Below are 17,713 nucleotides of genomic sequence, written 5' to 3'. Positions count from 1 at the left end.
TTGTAACTATAATATTCATAAATTATAATACATTTAATGTTTTTAGATTTGACGGGTAAATGTCGTGTCTACTCTTTTTCATATTGTGGTGTTGGTCTTTTCTAATATTTGTAAAAATAAATAATTCAAATTAAAACTAATAATCAAGGTGACCAATGACGTCGTGGTGTACTTAATTTGTTTTGATTTTTAGATTCTTTCAAAATTTATGGAGGTGGAACAGGCCGACTGAGAAATCTGAAGAAGCAATACTGGAAGAAGGCACTCCTCTGAAACAAAAACAAGTGACGTTGGTTACATACGCGATTTGTTTTATTATGATGTTGGCAGGCCTGTCTGTGAAATCAAAATAGAGTATAGACTAGGGTTGTATGTTGAATAATCGATACAAATTATATTATTATTGTTGTTTTATGTTTAAAGTCAAGGTTCAATCATTGTTTAATTATAAGTTCTGTATATGAGTTTAATACGCCCTTTAGCATATTTTGTTAAATTGAAATATCTTAATATCCATAAATTATTTTTTTGTAATTATAGGACTAGTATTTAGAGTATTAGGTAAAGTTACCATGTGAAATACGGGTTACTTTTATTTAGCAATTGCTATATAGTTTAATAACGAATCATGTGTAATTTTATAAGCTCAATTATAAAATGATCTATTGGCATTATTGAAAATCATAAAACATTGTTAGATTTTTAAAAAAAACTTTTATGCGCTTTATAACAATTATTGCATAAATATAAAATAACAAAATATATAAACCATATTTAAAATTTGTATTTATTTTTTGACACACGTATAGCTCCATTTATTGTTTAATGTTTTGTGTAATTCCTAGATTTATTTTTAAAAAAATTTGTAAATAAACGTATTTTAATTATGTTTTTTTTATTGTTGAATAATGTTTTTTTAGTGTCAGTTTTAAATTAATGTCTTACGAGATTGTATACCTAAATTAAAAATTGTTTTATTTATACATACTACTACTTTGTTTTTGTTTATTATTAATAATTATTTTCAGAATACTGTTACAAAAAACAATAATTTTTTGCTCAGAATTATTGTAATAAACAAATTGCGCAATACTAAGTTTTGAATTCTAATTATTCATCAGTCGTCATACGTGGTGAGCACATAGGAAATATGAGAATAGGCACATGATAAAGGCTCTCCGGCCTCAACTTATATTATTGTGTTAGTGTTTTTAATTGCTAGATAAGCACTTTAAAGAAATCAAGTATATTTTACCAATAACAATATTACATTTTAACTATTACTAATAATATTTACCTATTTAGTATTTACTATTGTTCTTTTAAACGAGTATTACTTTTAAAGTTCGATTTTATCCTTAACATTAAAATATATAAATAAAAGTTGAACAATGAACATAATATTTAAACGCGCACTTCGCTTTCTATAGACGTTTTCTACCAATATGTAAACTATGCATCTATAAAGAGTTTTATCGTTTAAAAACAATTGTTTAGGTATGAAATAATATTTTATTTTTGAAATTGTAATCAATAAAATTAGGGGATATAATTGTATCGATTTTAAAAACATACGTTTATTTATTAAAAATATGATGGCTCCTTGTAAAAATCATAATATTAGGTTCCAGTGTTTTTGATTATTACATTTTATTTAACTGTAAAATACAAATTACATTTCTATGCAATCAAGCCAGAACTGGAGTTTTGGAGAGGAAATGATGAATTTAATCCCATACAGCATAAAAGATAATTAATATTTGATATATATATATATTACATGTTAAACATGTTTTCGTTAGAAAACAAATATTTTTAAAATACTAGTTTTGTATTTTGTTGTCCGATATATTTTTAAATAATAAATACATAAAACTATATATTGTATTAGTCAAATGTTTTTTATACATAACAGCCTAATTAGTAAATCATATCACGAGTTGAGATTATGAAACTTCAGTAAAATATCAACCATTGTTCTATTGTAGTGTTCGGTTGATTCAAATCAATTTCATTTGGCTATTACTTTCACCGGAACGTTGTTTGACAAATTGCGATATAAAGATTACATTAAACTTTTTAATGTAACATATTTGTACTACTAATAGAATAAATCATTTCTAAAATTCCTTTATGTTGGGCTATTAACTAACAATACAGCTCTGCAAGATATATCACATAAATATAGACACTTGTTAAAATGTACATTGTTAATTGTTGCTTAATTAGTTTTGTAGGTTTGTTGACGATATGTTTAAGAGCTAATTAAATACCGCTAGAGTGTCGTTTATCGATTATACGAAGAAAAAGACCAACATACAATTGAGAAAAATTCATACTTTCATTTATCATTAAGGTAATTTATTTGATTTTTTTTTTTTAATATTTAATCTTATTTTACAAAACAATTCTTGATAAATTCAATATAATTTATGTGGTTCATAAAATATTAGCGTAAATACATTTTATTTTTTAAAATAATTAATTCAATTTCCACTTAAAACATAAAAATAACTACTAAGTCAGAATAAATAGAATAGCAGATAACATTTCTGCATCGTATCATTAATATTGAGGTGTATGATAGTGCCCTAACCAAATGTCCTTATTCTTTCAGATGTCTTTCAATCGTTTGATAGAGCAAATTTGGCAAAAACACAATCTATACATATGAGTTAAATTAGCATTACAAATATATATCGTTCATAAGATCATTAATGTAAAAGCAATAGACATTACACGTACAATTAAAGCTTTTAAGGTGAACTTAACAAAATATATTATATATATCTTCAATCCATCTCCCAAACAATCTACTTTGGTTATTGACATTTAAAAAATAATTAAATATATAATAAAGATCCTTTTAATGAAACAGCATAAGACTATATGCCCTATAGGCACCGCAGTTGGGAAGAAAAAAATATAGGTGAGTAAATTTAATGCATAACATTAAAAACACAAAAAAAATACTATTAAACTTAGCATAGTCAACATTCTGCGCATACCTAAAACAAATAAAATATGTGATTTTATAATATCATAAATATAATGAATATAACTTTATAAACTTTTGCCTTTAACTAAAAAATCGCAATATTTAGTAGATCAAAAAGTTGGTACACATTATTTTAATATCCAGACACGCTTCCAGGTCGTCTGAAATCCGCTGCGGCTGTAATAGTTCCTGTGCTATTTTTATGAATAGCTGTGACAGACGATCCACTTTTAAATCTTACTCTTGTTAATGAATGCCCAATATCAATAAGTTGTTTTAGTACGTCCTGCAGGAAATAAACACATCTATAGCATCAACCATCGATGTCCAATATAAATTATTCGAAAGAATTTTCTCCTTAGTCATACCGTGTATGAATTATCAACAAATTATACAACAACTAATATTATTGTATCCCAGTATTTTAATCGAATTAAAATAAGCTAAGAAATAACACTACATTATTTAACTATTGCTGTGGGTAAGGTACAAAATTACTTACATAAACATTATTTTATTTTAACACTCCGGCGTGGTATGCTATTAATAGCATACCATATAGCTTCAATTAATATCTGTCTACTATTAATAACCCACCAAATTATAATTTTCCTCAATTCGATTTATACTAATTACATTATACTATAAGTTTACGTTTGGAATTCCGCATTCAAATTCAATTTGCATGGGCATTAACTGATGGTATAATCGAGGTTCATCCAATGATTGTTTCAATGTTTTATGGCCACAAAGCGTTAGAGCAATCACCTATTTTATTAGATAGGTTACGGTTATAACGGGCATTAATGTAAATTTTAAACAGAGTTGAGCAAAATTGAATTATTAAATTAAAGAATGAAAAATAATACCGATATTGAATAACGTATGAATTGAAATAAAAATATGATATTTTATTAAATAATTTTCAAATAACAATGATTTGAATAAAAAAGTATAAGTATAAGGTAATTTTTTTTCCATTAAAAAAAAATATATTATTTAAACGTTGTTTTTGGTTTTTATTCGAATATAAATTACAAATAATATTATTCGAACAATCAACTATTTTTTTCATTCGAATGCCCAACTCTGATTGTAGTATAAATGAAAATCGTACGTAGGCTGTAGCAAGTGTACTTTTCGATCCTCCAGCTGCACCCAATACCATAGCTACATCACCCCTGACGTCTGTGATTATAGAAGGGCACATTGATGACATTGGTCGTTTATGTGGTTTTATAAAGTTGACAGATGATGGCGGAATACCGAAAAAATTAACCGCTCCTGATGGTATCGAAAAATCGTTCATTTCACTATTTAAAATAATGCCTGTACTTGGCGATACAAAACGGCAACCAAACCTAAACACAGAGATGTAAATATTGTATGTGCTTTCTACAATAATATAATTAGTTTCACCTATATACTTGATAAATAATTCAAACATACCTACATTTTCCAATAGCATACAAAGATAGGTGTGGTTTTTTATTAAGTATATTATTAATTTTATATATAAAAAAAACAGATACAAACAAAAAATATCGACGTACACAGTATTTATTGTACTTGTAATGGCCACAGCATTGCCCATTGAGTCCAATACCGACACATTGGCCGTTCCACAGTTTACTGAAGTATAGAAATTAGCTCCATAGAATTTTGGATCATTCGAAGTATGTCGGTTGGACATTTTGTTTTGAATGTTTTTAATATAAGAAGCTGAATTTATTTTTCGATAAATCTAAATAACATTATATTTTTTGTAAGTCTTTGAAAGACCATACATTTAGCGAGTAGTGTGCTCATACTTCTGATACATCCTCAAACTTATGGTCACCAAGATGACTACGTTCGCCATAAGCAAATTTGTAAGCTTCCATCAGTTTGTGAGCATTCAAACTGGCGTCATTTGTTGGAAATATACCATTGAGCAATTTTAGTATAAAAGCTAAAATCACCCCGGAACTAGGTGGATGACCCGCATACAACCGGTAACCGTTTTCCAGATTTACAGAAAAGGGCTTTTCAATTCGCACGCATGAAATTGTAACAGTAAATTTACTCGTTAATTATAATTATAACTAAAATATATGTAAATACTACTTTTTTGTGTAATATAGTCGTATAAAGGTTGCCGGGCTTAGAGAACTGAGAAGGCATTTTTAAAAAATTACACAACGGGCAAATATTTGTAATATTATATTTTCAAGTAAAAATTTAAACTTCGATGAATAATAATAATAAAAATAGATTTGTGTAATATTTATAATTTTTTTTTATTCAAAACAAACAGTAAAAAGTTAATAGCAGAGTTGGATTAGGGCAGTAATTTATTTGAGTAATATAATTATAGTCAAACGCTTAAAATTAGACCTTGAGATAGTTGTGAATAGATCTTGAACAGTAAAAATATTTTTTTCTAACATAATGGTTTATACTTTACTGCAAATTGATATTAACTATAATCATTAAATTTCAACTATTAAATGTATAAAAATAATATTATTTAAAAATTGGGTTTTCCCTTAAGTTCCCCTCAAAAACGCCACATACCTGTCAAGCTGTGGCCGTTTCAATTATGTTGGTAGTTGAATAAATATTTTATAAATTCTTACGTGTAGTCATTTAAATCCTTAAAACTCAAGATGCCACCAGCATTTTGTACTTCATTTGCTATTCTAGATGCCAGTGGTCCATTGTAAAAATAATCAGCTCCGTTCAGCGCTATGATTTTCAGGGTTTCAGCTAATTTCAGCATTCTAAACCTGTCACCCATTTTCTTTAACGTACCAGTCTCTTTATTGAGAAAATACTCTCTACAAATAAATTTTAAAGCTACTCGATTACTATCGGACTTGAATGTATTTTCAGTTGGTTTAATAGGGATTTTCAAATCAATAAGACTAATCGAATATTTTTAACGTTTTAAAAAAGGTTAGTTTTGAAATTACCTTAATATGTCGTTTTTTAAAATTGCATTTTTATTACAACATATATTTGTTTCTAACCGTTTGCTAATCGAAATACCTTCCTCGCACATTTGAATCGCTGGCTCAAATAATGATTTCCAAGACACTCCGCCACCAAATTTGTTGAAAGCAGTCCAGTAACCCTTAAGTTGTCCTGGAACGCCTATTGCTAATGAACCTGTTTAAATATTATTATTCGATTAATTTTTTTCTTTTATCAATAGTTATAAATACAAAATACATTTAAAATACATGTACAGCTTATGTTTGCATGCATTATCTATTTGCACAACACAATAACGTAACCTACCTATTTGAGAATTAATTTGATTTTTACAAAACATTGAGGGAGTAGCAGCAGCTGGAGCTACTTCTCTAGCATCAATTGTCATCGGTGTCTTGGTTTCACTATTGTAAAGAGTCATTAAAAAACCTCCACCTAATCCTAAATACTCTGGACAAAGCACGCTATCGCATAATGTTACAGCTATGGCTGCATCTACAGCTTTACCGCCTCGTAATAATATATCTCTGAAATAAAATTATGAGCCAAATAATGTAAGTATAAAATATCAAGATATTTTTTAATATTTAATACTATTATAAAAATTTCATGACGTATTAAATCATAATCTGATGAAGCTTATTTTTCAAATCACAATTACTAATTTAAATAAAATTAATTATTTTAGATGTCTAGTTAAAATGGCTGTACTATTAACTTTGGATTCTGAACTTCATTTTTCTAGCTGCGTTAAATCTTTAGTTTTTCCACGGAATAGTGTTAAGGAAATTTGGTACATAGGAGGATTAAAAACAAATAAAAGATGTTTAAGAAAATAATAATAAGTGTATTATAACATATTTACCGGCCAATAGGAGCAGAATGTTTCGCGTTAGATACTATAGCAGCATTTGCATATTTTCCCATTAACATAATATACACCTATGTGATAAAAAAATAATAAATATTGAACTGGTAAAAACAAAATCAGTTTTTCAATAGGCAATACGTTTTTAATATGTCAAAATTATTAAATATATTACAAAACGCATAGTTTTAAAACAAATTTACATCTATCGTGTTTTTTATTTGTAGCATTCATACTTAAAATTAATATTATGATTTATGACTATTGATTTTCTATTACTATAGTAATATACATATATACCCTAATAAAATAAAGCGAAGATCATTTTTTTCATTCTCTTTAGCTGGGTGTATAATTGAATAACTAATAATAAATAAAGCACCAATAGTAATAAATAAAATGTATTAATTTAACTAACGATAGCAAAACAATAAAAAAAATATATAGATCATTCATTTTTTATGAGTATTCATTTACCCTACACACGACTGTACATTTCCTGATACTCGTTCTGTAGTTTGTACAAAAATAGCATAACAACGACGTCGTAAAATTTGCCGATAACATTTTTTCCATATACATTTACAGTATTACTATTTTTAATATTAAACGGCAATATGGATTTTTCTTTATCCCGTGACATTAAAGTACACACGTTTTGGCTTCATGCAAAATTTAATCGAAAACTGGTTATACTGCTTAATAAATAAGTTGTGTGTTGCTCCGTAGATGAAATAATTCAAAATTGAGTGTTAGAAAAATGTCTGCGTACTGCGTGGGAATGATAATAATTACAAGTTGTGCTTATTTTCATTATTTAGATCATTTTGTAAGATGTCAAACAATGTAGGAAATTTATTAATATTCGAAAAGTCTTTTATTTACAAAAATCTTACTGTTAGAGTTCTACTCTTAAAATGGAAAAAACGCCTGAGATATGTACAACATTTTCAACTTTATATATTAAGCTAGAACTTTATGGAAAATAACCGAATTAGTTTCAAGCACGACTATGATGTTGCACTGTATAATTGTTTAAACGGCCCCAGTAGTTTTTAATTATACATTTATACCTAGATCGTAATAAATTGTGACTTTTTCATATTTTTTAGATTATATAGGAAGAGATGTAATGTTGCAAATTTTTACAAAGGTGAAGTGAATGGTGTGTTCTTTGGGGTATTATAAAAGCAACCCAGTAAAAATAACACGTTGTTGCCAAGAACTTCTTGGACACCATATTGCACATCCATTTAGATGATAGGGAAAAAGTTACTGGTGTGCGGTACATTTATATTTGTCTAAAACCTATAGAATCCATAGGTGTAACAGTAGGGGGGTTAGGCCCCTCCCGTCTCTATTTGAGCCCCCAATAGCCCAAAGGCTACATTAGGAAAGTAACGTATTTTCTATAAATTTCAAAGCAAAATAAATAAAAAATATATTCAAGTATTTTTCTAATGTAAAAAAAAAGTTGGTTTAATAAAAATTGATATCTCTTTTTAGCATAAATTGATTTTTTGTAAAACCAGAAACAAATAGCAGTTGCTAGTTGGTGGTTGTCGATTTACCATAGAGTAATATGAAGGAGCCGTTCCCTATATCGTCTATATTTCAATATTGGCACGACAAGTATAGTTTTTAATATTATAAATGCATTTGCTGAATGGGATCGTAAGCTCAAATTACATTTCTACTTATTTTTTTTTTTATAATTTTTCAATATTGAAGTCTTAACAATTAAAGTAAACGATTAAAGAATTTTTATTTCAGCACACAAAAACTTATATTATTAAAAATAAACAATTATTAACAATTTTTCACCACATCTTTATTTCCTAGTGGTGAAAGAGGATATTGCGTCAAATTTGGGGTAGGAACTTAAACGACGACAAATAACAAATTTAGAGGAAACACGGCATAAAATCCGTAAAGTTCGTTGGCTTAATACCCCGAAGTATTTCCTGGTCGTCTGAAGTCTGACATGACTGTTATCTGGCCCGTCGTGGTTTTGTGAATAGCTGTAACGGATGAACCTCCTTTCAATTTCAATCTTTTTACCGGGTGGCCAATTGCAATCAATTCTTCAACCACTTCCTAAAAAAAATATAATAATAATAGGTAAGTAATTTCGTGCAACAGTGTTTATTATATGAATCTTACTCTGAGCACACCATATTCATAATCAATTTGCATCGGCATCAATTGGTGATAGAGTCTGGCCTCGTCTACAGCTTCTTTAAGCGATTTATTATACCAAATTACCAGAGCGGTCACCTGCAAAATTAAACAACACTCTTTACTACTGATTTAATGTATTTACCTTGATTTTGGAAAATCTTAAGCTAATAAGTTTAAATTTAGTTAATTATAATATATGTTAATAAGTAACTAGTAATCGTAGATGCCAAAATTAGATAATCGATAGTTTCCTAAATAGTTATGTAATGTTAACTAGCTGATGGCGTCTACTTACATAAGATGTAGATAGTGTGATTTTAGATCCACCCGCTGCTCCCAACGCTAGCACAACGTCTCCTTCACTGTTTGTTATCACTGTTGGACACATCGATGACATCGGCCTTTTCCCTGGTCGTATGTAGTTTGCTGGGGATGGTGGAAAACCGAAGTAATTTGGAACACCCGGTGTGGAAAAGTCATCCATTTCGTTGTTTAAAATAATACCCGTGCTTTCGGACATTACGCCTGAACCGAATCTGAATAATAATGAAAATTGCAAATTATTGCTAAAAATCCAATCGAGCTGCAGAGTTTATTTTGACATGTAAATAATTGAACAATCACATCGTGTTAACGGTGCTTGTGGCAACAACGGCATTTCCTTGATCGTCTAAAACGACTACGTTGGCTGTACCGTGGTCAGCGGGTATTCCAAAATCCGCTCCGTAATACTCTGGGTCCAACGATGTGTAGCTATCGTTAATTTTGTTTTGTATGTCTTTCATGTACTCGTCCGATTTGATTTTTTCGAAAATCTGAAATCGCAAATGACACAAAACCCGAGACAAAAAACAGATGATTTATCGTTTACGACTACTGTAAATTACCTGAGACACGTTCACGTAGTTATGGTCGCCAAGATGAGTCCGTTCGCCATAAGCAAATTTGAACGCTTCCACTAAACGATGGGCATCCAAACCTCCATTAGGCGCTGGTAGTTTTCCATCGAGTACTCGTAGGATATAAGCCAATATTACACCAGAACCTGGGGGTGGTCCTGCGTGTAATGTCAGACCGTTACTCAAGGTCACGTTAAATGCCTCTTCAATTTCCACACTACAAAATTGGTGAACATTTTACTTTGTTTTAAACATTTTAGTTGCTATAAACCATACACCGACGGTCAATAAAAATCACTTTGACCAAATAAACTATCAAGATAATTTGAGTGGTTTGGGAGAAGGTTCAAAACTTGACCGAAGGCTGGGACACGGAAAATCAAATCTTTGAACCATAAAAACACTTAAAAGAGATTGATGAAATGGAGAGATTTATCAATTGTTGGGATGCGAACTTGGAGATACGATATGTATTATAAAAAAAAGTCTGCATAATGGATTTTACATAATATTAATAATGTTATAAAATGGCCAGAAAATCTGATACTTTTCGTTCAACAGGACTGGAAAATTAATTCAATAGGTTTTCAAGAAAAACAGTTTGTTAATCGAAGATGTAATAATTATAAAAATATGGAGATAATACCTCTCTGAGATACTATTATGTGCGATACATACAAAAAAAACAGTAAAAACAGTGTTTTTAAAACAATAATTATTGTTCATTGTTCTCTTTTGACAATTATAATTTTATGTATTATGAACTTATTACTTGCCACATAATATTATGTCAACTAAGCTATCGATATCATGAATTCGTAATCGTGAATTGTTATACACACTTGTAGTTTGCTAAATCATCCGCAGTAATTATACCCCCGGCATTTTCAATGTCTTTTATAATACCAGCTGTCAACTGTCCATTATACAGTGCGTCTGCTCCGTCTTTTGATATGATCCTCATGGTATCGGCTAATTTCGGTAGTTTGTAAGTATCTCCGGCTTTTTTGGCATGGCCGGTTGTTTTATCGATAAAATAATCCCTGAAACACGACAATTGTAACAAAATACCTTTCAAGTAATATATTTATAACTTTTTCACACATCGCAGAAACTTACTTGATTGTTGTAGTTGTTTTTATTAAGTCTTCATATCGCGCCAAGGTATTTGCCAAACGCCGACTAACTACTATTCCCTCTTCGCACAGCTTAATCGTTGGCTCAAATAACGAACTCCACGTAACTTTACCGCCATATTTGTTATAAATAGTCCAGTATCCTTGAAGTTCTCCGGGTACGGCAATTGCCAGTCCTCCTAAATATATGTAGTTGAATAAATATGTTTCTCTTTTACTCCTTTTATGTTATATACTTATGACTTAGTAATTGGTACTGAGCGACTAGTATATTAGATTACCAAATTATCCGATTAGTAATCGTACGAAGAAGTTTATATAAGAAAGGGGTTCGGACTTAACAGTGTTCTTAATTTTTTTTTCCCGACAGCTCTGATATGTTAGTTAATATACAGAGCTATCAAAATATTACTTTTCAAATTAATTTCATCATTCATATTTATTTACCACTTAAAAGCGGAATGATGTAATGCAAATTACTGTTGCAGACTTATCGATACCCAGTTTTGAATAAATTCTTCTTGTGTTTAACTTCTAAAGTTATTATTGAGATGAGAGTTGAGAAAAATTCCCCTTCTCCATCATTGTTATAAAACAGGCGACTCTTTATTTTCTGTCGCCTTTGCCGCTAAGGCAGTGGCCCCGCATGGGCACATTCATTAATTCTACTTCTTCATTCTTATACAGAGTGTTCGGAATTTCTTGGTCACTCCTGATATTTTTATGATACACAATAATAATGACTTATGTAAAAAAATTCTTGGTTTTTATCAAACAATAATGATTTAAAGTTTTTGTGTTTTTTGTTCAGCCAGACATCAGATTAGATATCCAGATTATTATATCATCATTCATAAAAAAAATGAGGCGGGACATTAAAACTCTGAGTATCCTGTATTTATTTTGCTTTAAACTTGATTTATTTGTTAATTGCCCAAACGCAGCGCATAAATTTCATTGTAGGGATAAGTACCTATTTGAGATTTTACTGAGTCATTAACAAACATAGTCTCATTGGCAGCCGCTGGTGCCGATTCACGTGCATTGACTGATGTTGCTGTTTTAGTAGTACCATTGTAAATAGTCATCAAAAATCCTCCGCCTAACCCCATGTATTCTGGACAGTGAACACCATCGCATATCAATGTCGCTATAATTGCTTCGACTGCATTGCCTCCGTTTTTCAAAACATTTCTACAAAGAAACATATTATGATCATATTCGCATTATATGATAAACTAATATTTAAATAAATGTATTTGTAAGTCCTACGGTGCAAAAAGAGCAATTACAGAATATAGTAGACATGTCAAATAAATGTTTTAAAAAACATACATAAGTTATTTGAGGAAGATAAAATCCAGGTAGAATTCCTAAAAATAGAGGAGAAGAAACTAAGGTAAACATATGTAGGGTGTGGTAGAATGGAAAAACCTCAGTAATATGTTCAATTAATAAGAAAGGAGATAAACAAGATTTTAATAACTACCGGAGAATTACTCTTCTAAGCGTGACATACAAAGTCTTTTCGAACTACATTCTATCGCAGTTATGGACAAAAGCAGAACAACCCATTGGTGATTACCAGGGAGGTGATAGACCAAGAAGGCCGACGGTAAATCAGATATTTATCTCAGACAGCTATTCTAAAAAACACGGAGATACGACAAAGAGATACGGGTTCTTTTTATTGACTCCAAGAAGGCGTATGACCAGTATACACTGAGTAAGTTTGGTCCATATTTTGAGCAGCTGACAATGAGAATTAATGGATTGGGTGTATGATGGGATGGTCTTAATGGCTGATAGACCCTAAGAAGAAGAAGACAAAAAATATTTATAAATACAGTATATCAAAACTACGGTAATACCTTCTTTTGTTTCGACCTTCGGCCTATAAATTAAGTAATTATATTATATTTACAGTTGTATTACCGTCCGATTTGAGCACACGGTTCTCCGTTAGACACAACACCGGCTCGGCCGTAAATACCCATTGGTATGTTTGACGGTGGCAACAGAGCATCTGTATCCTGGATTTCTTCATTATTCGGAATTTTTGCATTATGTGATAATACAACCAACAATGAGACCACTACGGCCAATATCGCTATACCTACTAGAACAAGGCAACGTCTTGATTGAAATCTGAAAAACCATTTTATTTCGATCAACTAATTACTATTAATTCCTCACATTCTTTGACGACAACCAACATTTTAATTTCATAAATTACAGTAGTTCAACAGAATTGACTCGTTAGCTATTAGTATAATATATTATGTTTATTAACATACAGATGACACTAACCGGAAAAACAGCCATAGTCTTCGTCGTAATTTGGCATTTTTTTAAATGACCACTCTACCTAATTTTACTAATATATTTAGTTATTAAATACAAGCTTGTATTTTATATTAATTTTAAACACAATTTTGTAGAGAGTTTTTATAAAAATAGTTGTTAAATTAATTATTTAAAAACAGGATTGCTATTGCTACACGTGTAATATAACATCATCATCATCATCAGCTTAACAGGCCTTTAAGACCAAACGCTGCCATCATAAGATGATGGTTTCTAGGCAGATAAATATATAAAGATAAAATATGTATTAAGTATGGTACACGAAGTTTTTTTAAAAGAAAAAATATACTTTTGATTATATATATTTTATTAATTATTTTAAGTAAGAGTTATCCAGTATACTTTGTTCGCTCTAAAATAGTCATTCGAAAAATAAAAATGTGAAAAATTACGGTGTTAAGATTAAAAATAAATGTAATTTAAGTGGGAGATTGATAAATGAAAGTTGGGGTCCGTGAGATAGTTATGGAAAAGCAGATACCTAGATAGCTTAAGACTTTGGTTCCGCTTGAATATAAATGTTTTAAAAATATCTACAGGTACTTCAGAATGATAAAATATATTGCTGACCAATTGGTGAGTTACCAGTTACTACGTGTAACATATTTAAGAAACAAGCGGTTTTTTTTTCATTTTGTGGACTGGAAATCGCTTTATGTACGCTTTATGCTAATTGGTAAAATATGTCTGTTTTTTACTGTTGTATTATTACTACTAGGGCAATAATCACTACACTACACTTTGTTGATAAGAAAATGATTTTAGATATAGTGTAATATAACCGGTGTATATATATAAAACAAAATACATGTTATATTATGTAATACATAACACACACAGCGGGCGAGCACGTGGAACCACTGTGTTGATTCAGCTTAATACAAAATATCATGTATTACTAAAATATTCCAAAATAACAAATTCGCTAAGTATTTGTAGTAAAATTAGGTATTAATTTGTTTTTAATTTATAGATTAAATGACAGCTCTATTGCACATTGATCATAACTTACGTTGTCCAATAAGTTAATTTTATGCTTAATAATTTGTGAAGTACAGAATTTTTTAGAAAATTCTCAATTAAATAGAAACTTTATTTTTAGTTTCAACGCAGAGCTGAAAAGATGTTCGTTATGCAATGATGTATTTTTAAAAATATTTTTTTCATTATCCACGATAACTCAATGACGAATGGGCTGATTTATTCATGTAATCTGTTACATGAATAAATCTTACTACAGATATACACCAGGTATAACCCGTGTAACCCAGGCACTTTCAAAAATTACAAATTAAGAAGATCACCCCTTTTCCTTCAAAATTAAAAAAAAAATCTAAAACTCGATATTTTTTTCAACTTTAAAATACTATAAGTTTTTGGATTATTTTCAAAGTAATTTGTTTTAGGGTTCTGACTAAAATTTAGATAATAATATACTTCTACCAATTTTCAGTACAAAACCAAAAACACAAAATCACCAACCCCACAAACCTTAAGTTTTAAAAAAAAAAATTTCGATTTTTGTCGAAAAATGTATATACTTTTAATTAAGTCTGATAATGAGACAAACGGTATATCTATGAAATTTCAAAAAAATATTAATAATCTGTTACTAAACTTTTAGTTACGGAAACAAAAAAAATCGATTTACTATTTAGTATGAATGTTTTTTTTATCCCTTAACATAATCACAGAAATATATGTTAGCAATAAAAATAAATTGCCCTAACCTAAACATTCACGTTATTCAGCTAAACAGAATTCAAGGATGTAATAATTTAAACTTACCAGATTTCGATTTCTTCTTAAGTAACGATTCCTTATAAACGTTTCTAAAACACTTATAGATAGCATACTACATACATAGCATGAGTACTACATTGTTATAGAAGTATTGATAGAGAGATTACAGAGTTGGTTAAACATTGTTGTCACGTGATTAGACAAATCTGTTTAGTTTTCCTAGGCCACTACGCAATAACAAAAATACCTAATCCCAGTTAAAAAATGCACAAAAAACACAATACTCGTTTTTTTGTTCTGCGGTATGATATAACATAATTATTTTTTAACATAAAACTTATAAAACTAAAATTGAATATATTAAAAACTAATTTTAAATTATAAAAAATTACAGAAAATTATAAATTATAGTAAATAATTAGTAGGTATATTTGAGTGATTAAAATGGTAATTATACACATATAATGGTAATATATATACGGTAATTAATACATACATATTAATTAAATATTGAGTGTTATTAAATAATATTAAAAAGTTATACTTATCAAAGTATAGCATTATTTACTTCTTTTTTTTTAATTGAAGGGGCGTTTCCTCGGTAAAATTGCAGCTGGATGCATGTCTCATTATAAAATTAGTAGATTATAAAAAAAAGTGTGCACTTTATAACTTTAATTATAAACTTTTATTATTAAACAAACATAAGGCAATGTTACCGACAGCTAAACTAAACGCTTTGCAATCATTTGCTGTTGTGAGAGGTAAAACTGCTGTGTGTGTGTGATGATATAAGATCATAATTATTATAGTAGTAAGCGTGTGTGTTCTAACGGATGTGTATGTAATATTCAATAGCATGCAAATACCTGTTTAACGCAGTCATCTGTGTAGTCTGTGTAGTCTGTGTAGATCAACCAGCAATCCGAAAAATCTTGTGTACAAACAACCTCAATGTACGGTTGTACATAGATGTTTATGAACTTTTTAATTAGCTCTATTCAAAATTTAACTACATTTTTTGTTGTTATAAAACTCCTACTACTAAATAGTCATTACAGTTATTATACTGACAGTACTCGAGACAATAATTTAATATGTAGGTACCAGAGAAGTAAATAAAAGTAATTATAATAATCATAATCCTTGGTTTTTTGTGCATTAGCCCTACACGCACACTTTTTAAGTGGAAGAAACGGAAAAAAACGAATCGATTCATGAGTTTATAACCCATTTTAATCCTCGGATAATATCGTATTAACTATACAAATTATTATAGCTATAATTTAATATTATATTGATAATTATAACTGAAATATAATTTATAAATGACTATTTGGTTGGCTCCCAGTGAATTGTTTTATTATTATTTGTGTGCGAATATATATTTTTTTCTAATTTGACATTTATGTAAAGCATCTAAATACTTAAGTGATTTAATTTCATCTTGCCATAATATGGTAACTAGTTAATAAAACATTATTCGTTAAAATATCTATAAATCAATTAGATTATTTTATATATCATTATATATTATCATTATTAGATTAGAATAATAAAACACGAATATGAATTACAATATGTATACAGCAGCTGCAGCAGAACCACATTATTTAATTTCTGACTACCCTCACTGTGTCTTAGATGACAATTATTGTGTTATTACATTTGCAATATGTATATGTTTTTATATACTACATTTGTATGCTTTTGTGAAAGTATTAAGAAGATGTTATACTTGTTACCCTATATTTTTTAAGGAATTAGCTATAAGCAATTTTGTGCAAAATCTTAATTTAAAGGTTTAACCGTGATGTGTTTAGATTATGAGTTTTACACGATCCATAGTGATTTTAGAGCAAAAACATTTATTATAAAATCGAAAGATGACAATATTTCGGAGACAATATCATATCCGATTTTGAAAATAACAACGTGAAAAAATGGTATAGTTATTATAAAAAAGTAAATAAATGTGATTTTAGATGACAAATTTTAGATTAAGTATTAGGTTTACAAATCATTGCTGTGTTGATTCCATTTAATATTTTTTTTTATCTTATTTTATAAACGCCGTAGTTTTCGTAGTTTAAACAATTGAAGTATTATAACATTCTACGGAAATCTACAATTACCATCTCTTATCGCTAATACGAAATGTAATACAGATCCTCCTAGAACTATAAAAATATATTAAGCAGTCCTCTCGTCATTCATAAAATATTTTTAAAACCTTTTTTACATTCAAATATTATTGATATTAACTAAATAAATACATGGATTATAATACTATTGTAATTATATAACTATTAGTTTTTTTTTTTAACATGGATAATACTATATGGAAATGTATGTGATAAAATTACTTTTTCCTAGTGACATCAGCCTATATTTTATCTGACACAACAAGACAGAATACAAATACATTTCTAAGTTGACGCCTACTAATTTAGATATAGGCAATATAACGAGCCTCGACGTGACAATGAGGAGTGCGGCGCAGCGTTAGGATATTTTAATTAAAAGGAAAACAAAAATGGTATAA

General features: G+C 29.1%; 2 protein-coding genes across 4 annotated transcripts; both read right to left on the bottom strand.

Moving 5' to 3' along the window:
• Nucleotides 1-4,912: 4,912 nt before the first annotated feature.
• LOC126847323 (scoloptoxin SSD14-like) lies at nt 4,913-6,439 on the bottom strand. The gene is made up of 4 exons (XM_050587453.1): nt 6,281-6,439; nt 5,953-6,148; nt 5,617-5,817; nt 4,913-5,022 (listed from the first exon to the last, which is right to left on the bottom strand). The coding sequence occupies exons 1-4, from the start codon at nt 6,393-6,395 to the stop codon at nt 5,010-5,012; spliced, it is 525 nt and encodes a 174-aa protein (XP_050443410.1). The 5' UTR covers nt 6,396-6,439; the 3' UTR covers nt 4,913-5,009.
• A 2,179-nt stretch (nt 6,440-8,618) lies between these two features.
• LOC126838982 (scoloptoxin SSD14-like) lies at nt 8,619-16,249 on the bottom strand. Of its 3 annotated transcripts, none has more exons than XM_050573865.1 (10): nt 16,038-16,249; nt 12,994-13,206; nt 12,032-12,252; nt 11,042-11,237; nt 10,765-10,965; nt 9,911-10,139; nt 9,648-9,838; nt 9,319-9,559; nt 9,006-9,119; nt 8,619-8,939 (listed from the first exon to the last, which is right to left on the bottom strand). In XM_050573865.1, the coding sequence occupies exons 1-10, from the start codon at nt 16,052-16,054 to the stop codon at nt 8,787-8,789; spliced, it is 1,776 nt and encodes a 591-aa protein (XP_050429822.1). In that variant the 5' UTR covers nt 16,055-16,249; the 3' UTR covers nt 8,619-8,786. The 3 variants fall into 3 exon arrangements, with proteins under 3 accessions (XP_050429822.1, XP_050429813.1, XP_050429830.1); XM_050573856.1 differs by lacking the exon at nt 16,038-16,249 and adding an exon at nt 15,737-15,937; XM_050573873.1 differs by lacking the exon at nt 16,038-16,249 and adding an exon at nt 15,214-15,384.
• Between the last annotated feature and the right edge of the window lie 1,464 nt (nt 16,250-17,713).

Source organism: Adelges cooleyi, unplaced genomic scaffold, assembly GCF_023614345.1.
Source record: "Adelges cooleyi isolate 19-005CV unplaced genomic scaffold, UGA_ACOO_1.1 ACOO_flye_CR_arks_rails_tigmint_CR_PRNA_108, whole genome shotgun sequence".
NCBI lineage: Eukaryota > Metazoa > Arthropoda > Insecta > Hemiptera > Adelgidae > Adelges > Adelges cooleyi.
This window is presented reverse-complemented; position numbering and strand designations above follow the sequence as displayed.